We start from the raw sequence: 17878 nt of genomic DNA on the forward strand, positions 1-17878 counted from the left end.
AAGGGAGAAAGGAACTTGGAATTCAAGTTACCAAAATTCATTTGAGGACTAATTGTGTTACTTTGCCATCTGTTTTTTTCCTTTCCTTTTCGATTTGCAATGCTTGATGCAAGTTTTAATTATATTATCCTCAAAACACGTTCAGAGACTCTTAACACCTCTGAAGAGTTGAGCGTCAGTACCATCTGGTTAATTTAAACAGTAATCAGATGTGTATCATTTTTCTTCTAAGTGCAAAGCTCTATGTAAGTCACTTTGGATGTTGCAAAGAATTCTAATCCATAGTTCCTGACCTTTTCCAGTTCTGTAACAATAGTAGCAGTAGCTGAGGTGTCAGGCATCTTGCACATGATAAATTGCCAGTTGAAAGTACAGATTGAGTGGAATTCAGTGGAAGAAGTGTGGCCTGGAATTTGGAAGCTGGAAGAGACCAGAGGCAGGTAGACCAATCTCTCTCACACAGTCGTCTCCTGCCAGCATGAGGAAGCATAGATGTGTGGGAGTGAGACTCCTCATTCTTGGAGTTCCCATCATGGCTCAGTGGAAATGAACCCAGCTGGTATCCATGAGGATTCGGGTTCAGTGCCTGGCCTCACTCAGTGGGTTAAGGATCCCGTGTTGCTGTGAGCTGCAGTGTAGGTCGCAGATGCTGCTTAGATCCTGTGTTGCTGTGTGTGGCTGTGGTGTAGACCAGCACCTGCAGCCCTAATTCAACCCCTAGCCTGGGAACCTCCATATGCCACAGGTGCAGAGCTGGGAAAAAAAAAAAAAAAAAAAAAAAAGAGTCCTCCTCCTTGGCTTTGTTCCTATTCTCTCTGCGCATTTTTTTTCTTTTTTCCATTTTTCTGGCCATGCCTACAGCATGTGGAAGTTCCTGGGCCAGGGATCAAACCTGTACCACAGCAGCAGCACAAGCCACTGCAGTGACAACACCAGATCTTTAACCTACTGTGCCGCATGAGAACTCTATCCCTGGAACTTTAAACACAAATCATAAAGGAGTAAAGTCTGTCTAGATGAGACTTTAGGATGGGGAAAGGAAAAATTCAAAAAGGTTGTCAGAGGCACAACAGTGATTTGTGAAGGAAATAATCAAATCTTACCAAGTCTTTAGGTTTAAAATTATCATCGAAATCATAAACATGATTGCATTTTTATGTTTCCCAGTTGTATTTTATATTGTTGATTGCAAATTAGTCTTATAATGGTGCTTAGTGGGACACTGGATCTAAAAATAAGTCCTCACAAACTCATCCTTGATTGTTTGCTATTTCAGGAGCGTTTTATTGTCGTCAGAGAACCAAGTGGCACACTGCGCAAAGCCTCTTGGGAAGAACGAGACCGAATGATTCAAGTTTATTTCCCAAGAGAAGGTCGTAGAATTTTAACACCAGTAATTTTCAAGGAAGAAAATCTTCAGGTAAGGTGACTTTGATTTCATAGAGACAGTGGTCATGGTTTCTTTGTTGAACCAGTTGGCTCTGGTGTTGGCATTTTGCTTTGATAAACACAGGTTTTCCTGAGGATAAATAGAGTTATCTATCTTGTAATGGGCTGAGTTGGGATTTGAATCCAGGTGGGACAGTTACAAAGACTGTGCTGTTTCTGCATCCACCTTTCTGGGCACAGATGGGGCCTGTGTGTGGATGGGCAGGCTTGTTGTGTCAGGATAGGTGCTGTGCTTTCCTGTTCTCATCTAATTCCACCTCCACCGTGTGGGTTTAGACCATGTACAGCCAGGACCAGCATGTTGATGTCCTCAATCTCTGCGTTGCCCAATTTGAGCCAGATTCTGCTGAATATATCAAAGTGAGTATACTTCACAGTTTCTGAAGTCTGGGCTTAAATATGATTATGAGTAGGATTTTATTCTAGCACAAATGAGTGAGGTTATAAGCTTTGATACTTCTATCAAAGTGGGGGGGGGGGAAATGTGCCTGAACATCTGCTGAGTATTGGTGTATTCCAGCTAGATATTTTCATCCTCACAAAAACCCTTAAGGATGAGAGAACTTTAGAGAGTTAAGTAACTTAAGTTGCACAGGTAGTCAGTGATAGTTAGGCCCCAACTTTGATGGCAGAGATTATTCTTTTTGTAACTTATCATACAGGAAATAATTATTTACTAAACTTCACCAAAATGCAATGTATGTTTCTTACAGTTTAATTTAATAATCATACAGTACCATCCACATATAAGGTATTATTGTGGAGGTACAAGCCATGACATGAACTCGGAATGGGAGCCCTGTCAAAGCTTACAGTCCAGAAATGATTGTGGGGAAGGGTGTGATAAGGTGGAAGGGGTGGTTGATGGTATAGGGAAAAGGGGAGGAGTGGTGGCCCGTCATTTCCAGTGGTCCACATAAACATGTGATACGTGCTTCACAAATAGTGCATGGCTGCTGAAGAGTAGTTGATCTGGTTATAATAATGTTGGCAGACTTTAGTTCTAGGCTCTACACACTTCCACAGTGGAGGGCTAGTCTGACTGGTTAAGGATAGTGGGGGCATGTGTAAGTAGGCATGGTTTTACTGATACTTTCTTAGGCAGCTCTCATACTAGTAGATGTATACCTGGTAACACTGCTCACTTCTCTTTTCATATTTCTGAAATTTTTTTCTGTGGCTAGATTCATCATCACACCTATGAAGATATAGATAAATGTGGAAAGTATGACCTTTTACGTTCAACAAGACACTTTGGTGGAATGGCTTGGTATTTTGTAAATAAGAAAAAGATTGATGGCTTACTGATTGACCAGATTCAGAGAGATTTGTAAGTATGATCCTAGTAAGCAAAAGAAATTCTTGTGACCATTACAGTAAACCTGAATTTAAGCTGTTATTTTTCCAATAACAGAGTACTGTCTAGTGATAAATAACTCACATCAGTTTATTTATGGTTTTGTTCTTCCAGCATAACCCAGTTTTCTCAGTGTTTGCTTTTGTGTTGTGTAAACAGGGCTAGATTCTTTGTAAGAGTGAGTGGTTTGGGATCTGTACCACATACCCTGGCCTTTCTGGTACTCCTGGGTATCAGTGAACTGAACTACTCAAGAGGGGGTTAAACAGTAGACCCCCTGATGGGTGCTTATTTTTCTCATAGGACTATTTAAGGCTTTTCAGTAGAAGTCACTTAATTTATGAAAATACTCTTGCTTTTGCACCTCCTTGTTTTTGCTAGATTTTTAAGGCATTGGAAAGGTTACTTTTTTTTTTTTTTTCCCCAAAGTTGCATGAAACAAAGAATGTGTTATTGTGTTTTGGCATGCAACTGGTGTGTACAGTAGCTGAAATAATAGTGTCTTTATAACTTGTGATGAAACTGAAGAAAAAATTGTTTTTGAGCATCTCCCTATTGGGTGAGTTAGAGACAAGCCAAAATGACAAGAGAAATCGGCATGGCTGTAGTCAAGTCAGTAAGGTTCATGATTATTGCCACCTTGACTGTAAGGAGTTTTGACTCAGAGTATCCTCTGTGTACTCTGAATCATGTACACAAAGGCATTTGGAACTAGAAGGTTTCATATTGTCTAAGAAATACAGCCCATATGGAAATAGCATCACTTCTTATAGAAACGTCATTCCTAGTGGTAAATGATTTCCAGGCCAGCCCTCTTCACCAGCACGTGAAGGGCAGAAATAATACCTTCATCCCATATAAGCCGGGGGCTGGCTGGTGGTCATGAAGATGCTTGAAAATGACCTGCCTGACTTGGGGAGCATTAACAGTGACATCTCTTGTAAATGAATTTTCTTATAAAGCTTCTCAAATGTCAATATTCTGAAATTATTTTATTATAAAAACAACGTAACATTTTTGGAAAAAATTAGAGCAATACAAAATGTGCTTCTTTGAAAATTAAAGTTCTTTATAAGTGGTATTGTAATACTACTCATCACATGTAAGCTTCACATGTGAAGCAGCTCACCTGCATACTGGGAGGGAATTTCGAGTACTTAACCTTTCCTGCTCTGCATAAGTAAAACTTGCTGTGGATGTTCTGGACAGGACAGTTTGCCACAAATCCCAGCCTAACCAGTAGAGGGTGCAAGTCCTCAATGAATGGAGCCCAGACCAGAATTGGGACTCTGCAGACGTTTATTTTACACTTAGCTCCTACTATTGGTTCTGAATTAAGATTCTTTTAAAATCTTTCTGGACATGTAAATTTATTTTAATTTCAAATACAGGCCTGATGTGAAGATAAATTATTCTGTGAGTCCCAGGCGTTATAACATACCATGAAAAGCCCTAAACATGATTGTTACAGAAACCCAGTTAAACTCTGTATTGGTTCACATGCTTTAGTAATTCCTAAAGGGAATTACTGTTCATCTTTTGTTGCCATGTTTATTGGACTGTTAGATTATTAGGAACACAACAGATTTCTAATGAACGTTAATATTTTTTTTTTACTTTGGAAAGTTTTGGTCTCAGCTCTGGTTTTCTTAGTTCTACCAAGAGGTGGCCTTTAGGGTGGATGGGCCTTGGGATAAGCCCAGAGCATTTCTCTAAGGTCACCATGGCTTGGAAAATTCTTTTCCCCACTGTCACCCCACTCTGGAAGGGTTATTTTTATATACCCGCTCAGCTTTGAGGTGGCAAAGAGTAGGAATATATTGACAAAGATAGTGATTATTTAGTTTGTGGAAGGCTAGGTAAGGTTTTTGTTTGTTTTTTGTCTTTTTGGGCTGCACCCATAAAAAGACATGGAGGTTCCCAGGCTAGGGGTCAAATTGGAGCTGTAGCTGCTGGCCTACATCGGGACCACAGCAATGTGGGATCCGAGCTGTGTCTGCAAGCTATACCACAGCTCACGGCAATGCCGGATCCTTTAACCCACTGAGTGAGGCCAGGGATCGAACCCGCATCCTCCTGGATGCTAGTCAGGTTCACTAACCGCTAAGCCACGACAGGAACTCCAGGCTAGGTTAGGTTTTAATGTCGATAAAAATTGTTTATAGTTTTCTAAAATAAGTACAAACCATAAGAAATAAACTTCTGGCTTCCTCAGTTGTGTGACACTGTGGTTGACAGATGCTGAGGTAGAACCTGATTTTCCTGCTGTCTGGTGTGCATAATTTCAAATTTGTTTCCCTAGGATGCTAATTCAACCAGTGGGTTCCTGTAAGTAGACAGGTGGCCTTGGACTCCTAGGATGCCTCTTAAAGAGGCACTTATCCACTAATTCAAAGTATCGATGAAAATTCATTAGCAGGAGACATCACTGCTAATGCACGTAAAGGCAGTGCAGTAAGCATTCCCATGACCACCAGCCTCCAATGCATGAGATGAAGGCACAGTCCCACCCTCTGAGTTGGATTACTTGTTACCTGTGGGTGATGAGGGCTGGCCTGGAAGTCATCTACCATTAGGAATGCTGGGTCTATGAGAAGTGATACTCTGCTTCCAAAAAGGATACAGCCAGGATATATATTAGAATATTTCACTTTCATAAATTAGACACTTGCCTATATTGACTCCTGCTCTGCCTATCTCAAAGTTGATCCTAAGCCTAAATTAGCCAATATTCCTGAAAGTGCTTTTGAAAATATGAAACTGAAGGCTTTAAAAAAATTTTTTTTTTGGCCCAAGGAAAGTTTGAAATGTAAAGTTTAACATACACTGTTACTGGACTATGAAGCCAAAGAACAAAATAGTGAATTCTTTTAACAGTAAACCCTTTCCTTCTAGAGTCAGTGATGCCACCAGCTTGGTCCACCTCTATCACATCCTCCATCCAGACGGTCAGTCAGCTCAAGAGGCCAAAAAGCAGGGTGCTGAGGGATTACATTTAATTAAGGTAACAGGACTTTTTCCACATTGACTATTGTGTGGCGATTGAGTCGGGGAGAATTTTGAAGTGAGTCATATTTAACAGTAACTAAAGAAATCTGTCATCTTGAACCAGAGTGACTAGAGCCCCCATATTTCTTCAGTTAGGACAACAGAAACAGCTCTAGCTGGAGTCCTAGAAGTATAGACAGTGTGGCAGCAGCCCCCTTGTTCTTCGAGTACTGGCATCTGTGTGCTCAGGTCACCAACAGGGGGTGGTTGAGGGCTAGTTAGCACATGACCCCACTGTAGCTTCCTATTCCTCAATTTGATCACATTCCTATTCTGCTCAGGTGTCCAGAAGCAGGGAGGGAAGTGTGTATATAAATAAGCCTTAGCTGCATTACCATTTTGGAACTGCATACCTCTCAAAACTATAGGCTTATGTAAATGTCTCTGTAAATGTTGAGAGATGAGATGATGACTTTTCAGGACGGGAAGGGTGAAACCACTGTATGATTTTCATCTCTTCTAGTGCTCAGAAAAGACATATTTGTGGATCTGGCTTCTATCTCAATATTTTATGCATAATACAAAGCAGTTATAAAGCTTACTAAGAGTAAAAAAAACCAATGATGACATCGTAGTGGGGTAGAAAGAAACCATCCCTTAAAGTGAAAGATTAGTTTGCTAACTCTCATCCTCCAGATTTCTCTTGAAAAACCTATGGTTTTCTTTTTGATCCAGCAATGTCAGGTTTTAAATTTTTTTTCTGAAAGATGGCAGCCATGTTTTGATACTGCTGGTGTTTATTTAGAATTAATATTGCTTTAATTGTTGATACTGTTTTTTCTGTCCGTATAGTAAGCTTATTAAACAGAAAAATACTATGAAATGTGGAAGGCTTTTTAAACTGGGACTTTGCTGTTACAGAAATGTTAGTGATGTTTCAAGACTAAAACTTTATCAATAGTATGTCTTATTTTTTTTTTTGAATTTTAACAGGTCTTTGCAAAAACAGAAGCACAGAAGGGAGCATATATAGAATTAACACTGCAAGCTTATCAAGAAGCATTCATTACCCATTCTGCAGCTTCCTAAAAATATTTTTCTTTTTTCAGCTGTGCCTACAGCATATGGAAGTTCTTGGGCTAGGGATCGAATCTGAGCTGCAGCTACAACCCATGCCACAGCTGGAGCAACACGGGATCCCTAACCCACTGCACCAGGCTGGGGGTTGAACCTGCACTGTCTCAGAGACAATGCCAGATTCCCTAAACTCACTGCACCACAGCGGGAACTCCCTACATTTTAAAAATAAATTTCATCTTACTAAATACTAACTTCTCTGTTACTATTATTAAGCTATTTAAAAGTTTCAAAATCGGTAGTTCCCAATAAAATTTTGTTTTTTAAATTCAAAAATACAAAGAAAAATTTGCTATTCCACTTACTTTCCTAGGCTATGAGGGGACAATTGAAAAGTATATTTGAGTGCTTGATTATGAATTTCTCTAATCATGTCAGATGAATACAGTATAAAATTAAAGAAAAACAACAACAAAAAAATACTATGCCTTTCTGTGTTACCAAATGGGCCAATTGGTAATTTAAATAGAGCCCACCTTAATGAGGTCAGAGGAGCCAGGGTTTCAGACCCTGATTCCAGAAACAGGTACCTACCACACAAAATCAGGGTAAGGCATAAGAAGGCTGCACAGACTAAGGGGAATAATGCAGTGACATCAAGGAAAGGGGGTTAGAAAACTATAGCATGGATATTCAGTTCTAGGAAAAATGTGACTGGTGATATTTGAAAATAGTTATTCAAAGAAAAGAGAATGTGGACTGGTCCCTAGGTGAGGTGTAGTTTTGGCTCAGCTTTCTAAAACTAGAGTTGTATTTTCTTTATGCAGAAAGGAAACTATGAAGTATCTTCATTAGTTCAAAAGATTTTATGAGATGTGGTCTAATGATAGTACGAAAAAAATCAAAGCCCACAGTTGTTTTAGTTAACAAGGAAACAGTGATTTAGGTGCTGGGCATAAACTCCTCTGAAGATAAGGAGGGCACTGTGCTCCTGCGTGGGCCACAGCATTTACATATAAAAATCTATGGAGTTTCTGAGTCCAAAGCACTGTGGTCAGAGCAATGATCAATACCTGTCCATTATAATAATAATCTGTTTAGTTGGGTAAATGGGAAACATTACGTTCAATCATCCAAAATATCTTCATCCAGGTTGATATCTGTTGTGTCAATGTCTTCTAATTCCAAATTATCCAAATCTACTTCCAGTTCAAGTAAACTCTGCTAAGAAAAGGAAAAGGGCGAGTTACACAATACCGTGTTAAAGAAATTATGTGATTCATGATGCAAAGAGAACTAGAACAGTAGTCGACAGAGGCATCTTCCCATTTCAAAGCCCCTGCCCTGGGACTGATTACATCACTTAAAATGCAGGGGCCTGTCCCACCCCCACATTCTCAGGGAGGGAGAATGAGGCTGGGGCTGGCCAGGAAGTTCAGGTATGATGTCTGTACCTTTTCTTCTTTGTTGCCTGTGTGGGTGGCCATAATAACAGGAGTAGGAGAAGCAGGTTTCCCAGCAAGTTCCTGAAAACCCAAGTGGAGATAGTATAAAGACAAAGGAATTTGTTAGAGAATTTGAAGTTTTTCCCCAAAGGAAAGGCTGATTACGGTTAGGAAGTGGGAGATGGCACTTAAAACCTACAAATCTCAGGCAGACTGTCTTGTAGTATTCTACTGACCTGCTGAGCTGCAGATCTTGACGGCTGGAAGCCTTTTGCCTCTTCCATAACATTTCTTTCTTCATTTGGCTGTAGAGAGTAAAGCAATGATGAAATGAAATATTCAGAAGGCATAGTTCATCTATGAACATAGCCCAAATCCTAGATATTAGCTCTTAATCAAACAATACTTATGGGGTACAGTTCACAACCTTAAGTCCTGAATGTACTCCTACCCAAAGTCCCCAGAATGAGGCACACAGGCACTCACCGTGACCAGTGGGTATTGTTTGGCCGGCCACAGGTCAGCATGTGTTTCCTTCACCCATTCTTCCACAACAAAGGCTTCTTTTAATCCAGGAAAGAGGTTTTCATATTCTGTTGGATCAGCAAGGGATTCGGCTGCTTTCTGATTGACTTTTGAGAGATTTTCTCTCCAGAGTTTCACCACCCTATTATAGATATCATGGAGCCAAAGGGAGACTGGATGAGTGCTCTGTTTTTCTCTGAATCATTTCTTCCTAAAATGAAAAGTTTGTACCTTGAAACCTGACTGGGTAAGTAAGTCCGTGCCAAGAAGGCAGCTTCTGGCAGTCGTCCAGTTCTAATCAAGAGCTCCAGGCAAGCATCAAGCCTAAACATTCAAAAGGAGAGGCACTGTTAGCAAGAATAAATGCTATAATGATGGCACTTAACACACTGAAGAAATGTGGATTTAGTGCTGCAAAGTCAGCACTCCCTCTCCAACTTCCACACATAGGCCTCTTTTCTGTCACTGAGCCATTAACTTGTCCTCACCAGTTTGTTTCATAATCATGGACTCTGGGACTGTGAGAGGTAGGACAGCTTTTGAGACCATGTTCCATCTCCTTAACTTTGCTAAGACTGTAAAGGGGATTTTTTAAGACAAGGCAGTTTTGATGAGCACATTTAGAGCTGGGGCAACAGAGGAGCAGAAACTCAGTTTCACAAGTACAGTACTGAGGGCGGCTTCTTAACATGGACTGTGCTGGACGACAATGGTGCCCAGTAAGAAAATATCCGAGTGTCCATTTTCTAATTTTGATTTTTTCCTGTGTAAGTTTCATAAAGTAGATAATGTGCTTTAGAAGTCAGAACTTTTTGGACTTTAAAAAAGGTAATAAATGTTTGTGTGTTCTGAAATAACACAAATACTAAATGCAATGAACACTTACCAAGTGGCGTAAAAGCAACTAATAATAATATTCAGGGTTCAGGTCAAGTTTTGCTACCAAATAAAATTTTCCAAGTGTTTTTGGATTTTTTAATTACTGATAAGAAACCGTGAAACTTAATTCTTACAGGTATATAAATTTATGTATACATGTTATAAAATACATATACAAAGTTCTTATGATTAAATGGTTTAAATAGTATGTATGGCAAGTTAATACTTTCCTGTTTCATCTCATAATATGGTCATCTAATGAAATCAGATATGCACTAACTGCTAGACTTCTGAGAATATCATTTTTATGTTTACAGCTGGACTCAAATCTGAAAGAAACTGGCATCCTCATCCCCTTTATTTTTGTTATATATAAACAGATCAGAATTATTCAATTTGGGTAATAAAGTCTCCTGCCATTCAGTTACCAAATGAAGCAAGCAGCCCCAACAGCCTCCTGCTGTCATTAAATAAAATACCTTAGCCAGTAAGTGGCAGGGCTGCTGAAAACGGGGTTTAACATTTCTCCCAGCTGAGCCCTGAAGAGCTCACTCTGCTCAAACGCTGAGACCAGATGTATAAAGGGCATCCTTTGCTGAAGGTGAGTGCTACCGAGGAGTCCAGACTGCTCCCACAAACACCACCACCTGGCCAGCCCTTAGAGTTCTCCAGAGTGCCTTCTTTGTGTTCCTCTCCAAAGACCACTCTCACCTTGGACTAATACTTACTTGCCCTGTAAAAAGTAGCTCATGAATGCCACATTATTCTTGCCGTCTCGCTCTGCACCCTCTGCTAGCTTGTTCACCATGCTAGCATTTCCAGAGGCAGTGGCCAAAAGCAACAGACCCCCATAGTCCTGTGCATGGTGCAGGCACTCCTGGGCCAGGCCAAACTGGCATTTACTGATGGCAAGTTCAGCAAGTTGTTTCCACTTCTGTTCTGACTGTAAGAAAAATTTCTGAGTTAAAATACCTTTTAAATAAACATTAACATTTCCTGTATTGTTGCTATCCTGTTAATCTGAGCTGACTGTTTTATATAATTATACAAATTATCTATAAAATACATACCTTGGAGTTCCTGTCGTGGCTCAGTGGTTAATGAATGCAACTAGTATCCATAAGGATGTGGGTTTGATCCCTGGCCTCACTTAGTGGGTTAAGGATCTGGCACTGTCATGAGCTGTGATGTAGGTCTCAGATGCGGCTCAGATCCCATATTGCTATGGCTGTGGTGTAGACTGAGAGCTGCAGCTCTGATTCGACCCCTAGCCTGGGAACCACCATATGCCCTGAGTGTGGCCCTAAAAAGACAAAAAAATAAATACATACTTTATGTATACTGAGCTATGCTTAAGTTGGTTCTATCAATCAAAATGAGATTGGAATGACAAAATGTATAATGAGGCAATGGAAATTATTCACATATACAAAATTCAAAAATCAATTTTAATGATGCATGAATAATCACTATCAGCCTATTTTTATTTTGTAATTACAGAGTGAAAATAAAAAGCTAATGAGTTTAAAGATAAATTGCAATTACTTTAACGAATAATATTTTTAAGAAAAAAATTTCATGTCCTTAAGTATTAAATAATAAATATATTTATCTGTCATTTATAGCTTCTCAGAACTCAAATAAAATACTGCTCATTCAGATGATCTTAACATAGCTAAAATTCATTTAGTACATCTGAAATGAATTTACCAGTAAGTGCTAGACTTAAACCATAACAGGGAGCCCTCAATATACAAAGATCCATAAAAATGTCATTAAATGATCCCAGAATGTCAGAACCCTTCTTTAAAACCAACGTCTTTCTCACTAGTTTAGGATATTGGCAATTACTGCCATGTCTGCATTCTTTTATTGTTCCAGACTACTTTACCTACTATCTGCTAGCTTTCTTTCTCCTCCAAACCCGATCTCATGTAAGATAAGAAAGCACTTAAATTAAAATCCTAGGAGTATATTAAATATGTAGAATGTATGTATCTCCACATATATATTAAATATAATCCATTTAACTTATGCAAAGATAATTCATTTTTTAAAGAGATCAAAGCACTAATGTGCATTTCAGAAAATTTCAATAACATAACTTACACTAAACACAGAAGCACCTATTAACCTTTCCATCAGTTATGCAAATTCATGAATCAGCACATACCTCTGCTTCCACGGCCAGCTGGTATGCAATTTTTAGTTCTCCAAGCTGAAGAGCAAGTTCAAAGCGATGCTCAGGATCTGTGGATACTGTAAGAGCTTGCTGCTTGAAGCCCTGAAGAGAGAAAATATGTATGTATTTATGTACAGAAAAACCATATATGGGGCAGACGGCAAACTATCCATTTCCCTCTCAAACTAAAAATACACTCCTGATGTTGAAGGCCCCATTACTTAAAAGTAACAGATAAAAAAATTCAATGAGAAAAATTAAGGACCCATTAAATTAACTGGTAAGAACAAACCCCGCAAAGATCAGTCACACGCCTACTGTTTCCTAAGCAGTGGGAGCTCACCAATGCTAGATAAACTCAAGTAAAACAACTAGTAAAATTTAGAAATGTAAATGTCAAAAAGAGAAGGATTTTTGAAAGTTCACAGAACAAGAGCCACTTCCAAACAACGGGCACGGAGTAAGCCCCAGCTGTTTATATTCTCGCCGAGCTGGGCCGCAGAGATCGAGTCCAGTGCCTCAGAGGAAAAGAAGTCAGTGTAAAACCTTCCAATTTTCTACCATCTGCAGGTCACAGCAAACGCTACTTTCAGATAGGTCCTGACATCAATCGAGTATCAGTACCTATGCCTTTTCTGTTGGTCTCATGTCCAGTTTATTCATCGGCAGATATGTGAGAGGGCAGAAGTCTAAAGCTGACTGCTCATGCTCCACTCAGTCATCAGAAACAGGCCTTAACCAACCACTGTAATTACTATGTTAACGTCTCCCTCCAGACAGACGTGCTGATTGGGTCTGCCATGGGCAGGTTCTTCAGCTCCAGGGATGTGGGATGTGAGACAAGAGGTTCAGGCTGCAGAAGACTTCCTCAGACTGAGGGTGATGCTCAGTCAGGGGTGGCCAGGACAGAGAAGCCTGGACAGTTTTCTGAGTTCCTGCCTGCTAGATGTTCGGGATGCTATACCACTGTGTCTACAACCACTTCCCAGACTATACAAACTGCCCCTCACTCCATTCACCCACAAGTACAACATAACAAGGTGTCCTGAATAATCTGCATTACTGCTCTTCCCAAGCACTGATGTAGACAATATAAAATCCAAGACTGGAGGATGGGAGAGCAATAGAACTAGTCAGATATAGGTGTGGGCAAAGCAGATAAAAGAGGTGGATTATATACTTACTCTTATTTTCCTCCAAATCCCCACTGAAATGACACTAACAGGATTAGGTGTTTTTTTTTGTTTTTTTGTTTTTTTTTAATGATTTGAAAGCTGATAACTTTTCATAATCTGCATTTGTTAAAATTTTACTGTAGCTGATTTACAATATTGTGATAATTTCTTCTATACAACAAAGTGATGCACACATCTTCTTTTCCAGATTCTTTTCCCACATAGATTATCACCTAACACTGGGGTAGAGTTCCCTGTATTGTACAGCATGTAAGAGATTTTTTTTTTTTAGGGCTACACCCGTGGCACATGGGAAGTTCCCAGGCGAGGTCACAACACAGGATCCTTAACCCACTAAGCAAGGCCAGGGATCGAACCCACATCCTCATGGATCCTAGTCAAATTAATAACCCACTGAGCCACAATGGGAACTCCCAAGGAATTCTTTTTTTTAAGGCATAAACTCCTAAGAACACATGGAAAGGAAGAGACATTAGTAATATTTTGGGATAAACATTCAGAAGCAACACTGGAAGAGACTAAACCCTAAATCAGGAGTGAAGATGGCATAGAAACAACCTGATTCACACCTCAGAATCTCCAGCATGTCTTATGAAGGGTGGTGCTAAAACCAGCAAACGAAACCACCATAAAGTCTATATAAGCATCAGTGAGATAGCCCAGGTCCCCACTGCTCTCTCCATGCCTCTCAACATACAGAGAATAAGGCTTGGAGTTCTCCTTGGGCACAGCAGGTTAAGGATCTGGCACTGTCACTGCAGTGTCTCAGGTGACTGCTGTGGCACGGGTTTGACCCCTGGCCTGAGAACTTCCATGTGCCATAGGGCAGGCCAAAGGGGGGAAAAGGGAAGAAAAGAGGCTTGTTCTTTGGAGAGGGTAAATTAGAGGGGGGGGGGGTCTCCAGTCCAAGGGATCCTTGCACACCCAAGCAGCAAAAGGAAAACAGGCAATTATGAGGATGAATGTTGAGACTAAACGTTAGAAATACTAAATACTGCAATGTATACATCTAAGGATGACCTGACCCCCTTGCTGTACAGTGGGAAAATAAAAAAAAAAAAAAAAAAAAAAAGAAATACTAAATACTGAGAACCAAGCAGTCACCACCCCTGAATGATGGTGACTGGGGAGCTTCTCTATAAACTACCTAGCCAAAGGGTAAGACATAAAAATACTAAAATGTCAATGAGTGTTATATGCTAGCCTGAACAGTGGCTGGTTCATAAGTAAATGCTCATTAAATTCACTAAGTGAATAAATGAGTCATTCAATTCATTAGATGGAGATACTGACATTGATTGAAGCTCCCCAAGCACATAGCCCAGCCACATCATACTGTAAGTCTATACCCAACAAGGTAACCCACAAACTCAATCAGAGCTGCCCTTAGGCCTCTACTCTTAAATGAGTCCCAAAGATCACCTGCTACCTGAGGAAAATCTTTACAAGAAAAGAGATCAGAGATGGGATTAAGATGGCGGAATAGAAGGACTGGAGCTCAACTTCTCTCCTAAAAACAACAAAATTCACAACTAAAGACTGAGCAATCTCCGCCCAATACCGGAAACCCATACCCTACTCCAGAAGAAAAAGAGGAGGCCACATCCACAGGTAGGAGGGGTGATTTTGTGATATAAACAACCCCATACCTCCCGGGTGGGAAGCTCCACAGACTGAAAACTAACTGGCTCACAGAGACTCATCTACAGGAGTGAGAGTTCTGAGCCCCACATCAAATCCTCATATGCTGGGATCTGTCACTGGGAGAAAGAGCCCCTGGAGCATCTGGCATTGAAGGCCAGCAGGGCTTGTGCGCAGGAGCTCCACAGGACTGGGGGAAATGGCAACCCCATTCTTAAAAGGCACACACAGACTTTCATGTGCACTAGGTCCCAGGGCGGAGCAAGGTCTCCACAGGAACCTAGGTCAAACCTGACTGCAGTTCTTGGAGGACATCATAGGAGAACAGGGGTGAATGTGGCTTGTTGTGAGGAAAGGACACTGAAGGCAAAGCTCTCGGGAATATTCAGCAGTTACCTTTCTCTGGAGGTGGCCATTTTGGGAAAATCTGGCCCCACCCATCAGTCAGTGCTGAGAAGCCCCAGGGCAAACAACAATCCAGGTGGGATCACAGCCCCGCCCCTCAGTAAACAGGCTACCTAAAGACCCGTCAGGCACACAGCTGCCTCTAATCCCATCCAGAGACTCAGCCCCACCCACCAGAGGGATTAGAATCCGCTCCACCTACCAGGGGGGCAGGCATCAGCCCCTCCCATCAGGAAGCCTACAGCAAGCCCCCATACCGACTTCAGCCACAAAGGGGGCAGACACCAGAAGTAAGAGAGGCTACAGCTCTATTATCTATAAAAAGATCACCACACCAAAAACCTATAAAAATGAAAAGAGAGAGAACTATAACTCAGATGAGGGAGAAAGGAAAAACCCCAGAAAATCAGCTAAGTGATGAGGAGATTCTCAGCCTCCAGGAAAAAGACTTTAGACTGTTGCTGAAGATGATGCAAGACACTGGAAATAAACTGGAGACAAAGATGGATAACTTACTGGAAACACTGACCAAAGAGATACAAGATATAAAACTTAAACAAGAAGAGATGCAAAATACAATAACTGAAATAAAAACTTCACTAGAAGCAGCTAACAGCAGAATACAGGAGGCAGAAGAATGAATAAGCAAGGTGGAGGACAGATTAGAAGAAATTACAGATGCAGAACAGAAAAAAAAGATTGAAAAAAAATGAAGCGAGTCTCAGAGAACTCTGGGACAATGTTAAACACACCAACATCCGTATTATAGGGGTGCCAGAAGGAGAAGACAGAGAGAAGGGGACAGAAAAAATATTCCAAGAGATAATAGCCGAAAATTTCCCTAACATGGGGAAGGAACCACTCACTCAAATCCAGGAGGCACAACGAGTACTATATAAAATAAACTCAAGGAGGAACACACCGAGACACATACTAATCAAACTGACCAAAATTAAAGACAAAGAGAAAATCTTGAAAGCAGCTAGGGAAAAGAAACAAGTAACATACAAGGGAACCTCCAATAAGGTTATCAGCAGATTTTTCAGCAGAAACTCTGCAGGCCAGAAGGGAGTGGCACCATATACTTAATGTGATGAAAGGAAAAAACCTCCAACCAAGAATACTCTACCCAGCAAGGCTCTCATTCAGATTTGAAGGAGAAATCACAGCCTTCACAGATAAGCAAAAGCTGAGAGAATTCAGCAACACTAAACCAGCCTTACAACAAATACTAAAGGAACTTCTCTAGGCAGGAAAGAAAAGATCAGCAACAGGAAACAAAAATGCCACAAATGATAAGGCTCACCAGTAAAGGTATATATACAGTAAAGATACAAAATCATCCATGCACAATTATACCATCCCAAAATCAGAAATCATGAGAAGAGGTGGGTACAAATGCAGGACACCAGAGATGAACTTGCAATTAAGAGAACAACAACTTAAAACAATCTCATATACATATAGACTCTTACATCAAAACTTCAGAATAACTGCAAACCAAAAATCTACAATTGATACACAAACAAGGAATCTCTGGAGAAGAAATGTATCTCATAGTAAATAAGTGCATAATCCACCATGAAGGGGGTCATTTGACATCATTCTTGGAATGCTGAAGTCTTCTTAGATCTGATTCTGATTTCCTCTCCATCAAAGAACTTATGATAATTATAATTAAATAATGCCACTGTACAATTAAATAATACAGTTCTACAATTGTATTATTAATAACCATTTCTCTCCATGGTACAATGTAAAGTCTATAATGTCTTGTTTATCACATCACCTAGAATGGTGTAATGCCTTTATTGGAGAATCAATGAGATGGAACAAATTGTGAGGACATATTTATATAGTTACACTGTTTTTTAACCAACTTATGCATTTTATATTTTACTTATTTTCAGAGGGTATATTCTTTTTGTTATGCTTATCAGTTGTTATTCTTTTTACTATGCTATATAAACTATTTAATGGTATATAAGGCTTTCTTCTTTATAAATTTTAGTTGCATAATATAACAATTTAATATAATGCTAATTTTTAAAGAAAAATTGAAATGTAATAGATAAAACTAAGTCGTAAAGATGAAAGCCATAAAGTTGGGATAAAGTATAGAATAAATTTCCTATTTGTCTCAGCATATTTTCCATTCCACTTCTCCAGAGGGAGTCACTTAATCTCTTTCTTCAGATCCATGATATAATAATCTGTGTGAATGTAATTGTGTGTAAATGTATGTATTTTATTCTGTAATAAAAAGAAAAAAAAAGAAAAAGAAAAGAGATCAAAATGAATCAATAGCAGAAATCTGAAGGAAGCATACCTCCCAGGGAGAGAAGATGATCTTAAGAATAAAAACTATCATTCATACCCTTACAGAGGGCAAAAAGAGAAACTTGTCATCCATAAACAAGACATTAAAAGTCCAAGAATAGGAGTTCCCGTCGTGGTGTAGTGGTTAAATCCAACTAGGAACCATGAGGTTTCGGGTTTGATCCCTGCCCTTGCTCAGTGGGTTAAGGATCCAGCATTGCCGTGAGCTGTGGTGTAGGTTGCAGACGCGGCTCGGATCCCATGTTGCTGTGGCTCTGGCATAGGCCAGTGGCTACAGCTCCGATCAGACCCCTAGCCTGGGAACCTCCATATGCTGTGGGAGCAGCCCAAGAAATGGCAAAAAAAGACAAAAAAAAAAAAAAAAAAAAAAAAAGTCCAAGAATAACAAGAAAAC

At 40.0% G+C, this 17878-nt stretch overlaps 2 protein-coding genes across 6 annotated transcripts in view; one reads left to right on the forward strand and one right to left on the reverse strand.

The window, feature by feature from the left end:
• Positions 1-10721, forward strand: part of MRPS22 (mitochondrial ribosomal protein S22) — a 225757-nt gene extending 215036 nt beyond the window's left edge. For 4 of the 5 annotated variants that reach the window (XM_021069535.2, XM_021069534.2, XM_084989846.1 and 1 more), the window contains 5 exons: positions 1277-1420; positions 1726-1809; positions 2634-2779; positions 5702-5810; positions 6788-10721. In XM_021069535.2, coding sequence (XP_020925194.1) covers positions 1277-1420; positions 1726-1809; positions 2634-2779; positions 5702-5810; positions 6788-6883 — 579 coding nt within the window. In that variant the 3' untranslated portion in view covers positions 6884-10721. Of the gene's footprint in view, positions 1-1276; positions 1421-1725; positions 1810-2633; positions 2780-5701; positions 5811-6787 lie in introns of those variants that run through there. The other variant, XR_014824022.1, reaches the window with a different exon arrangement.
• The window catches only part of COPB2 (COPI coat complex subunit beta 2), a 36822-nt gene continuing 25517 nt past the window's right edge, over positions 6574-17878 (reverse strand). The window contains exons 16-22 of the mRNA XM_005669884.4: positions 11894-12004; positions 10449-10663; positions 9073-9165; positions 8803-8983; positions 8553-8621; positions 8326-8397; positions 6574-8092 (exon numbers count right to left, since the gene is read on the reverse strand). Coding sequence (XP_005669941.1) covers positions 7997-8092; positions 8326-8397; positions 8553-8621; positions 8803-8983; positions 9073-9165; positions 10449-10663; positions 11894-12004 — 837 coding nt within the window. The 3' untranslated portion in view covers positions 6574-7996. The remainder of the gene's footprint in view (positions 8093-8325; positions 8398-8552; positions 8622-8802; positions 8984-9072; positions 9166-10448; positions 10664-11893; positions 12005-17878) is intronic.

This window comes from Sus scrofa, chromosome 13 (assembly GCF_054392235.1).
Source record: "Sus scrofa isolate SSC_HxYL_T2T_F1_AM1 chromosome 13, Sscrofa_HxYL_maternal_Yorkshire_Landrace_v2.0, whole genome shotgun sequence".
NCBI classification, from domain to species: domain Eukaryota; kingdom Metazoa; phylum Chordata; class Mammalia; order Artiodactyla; family Suidae; genus Sus; species Sus scrofa.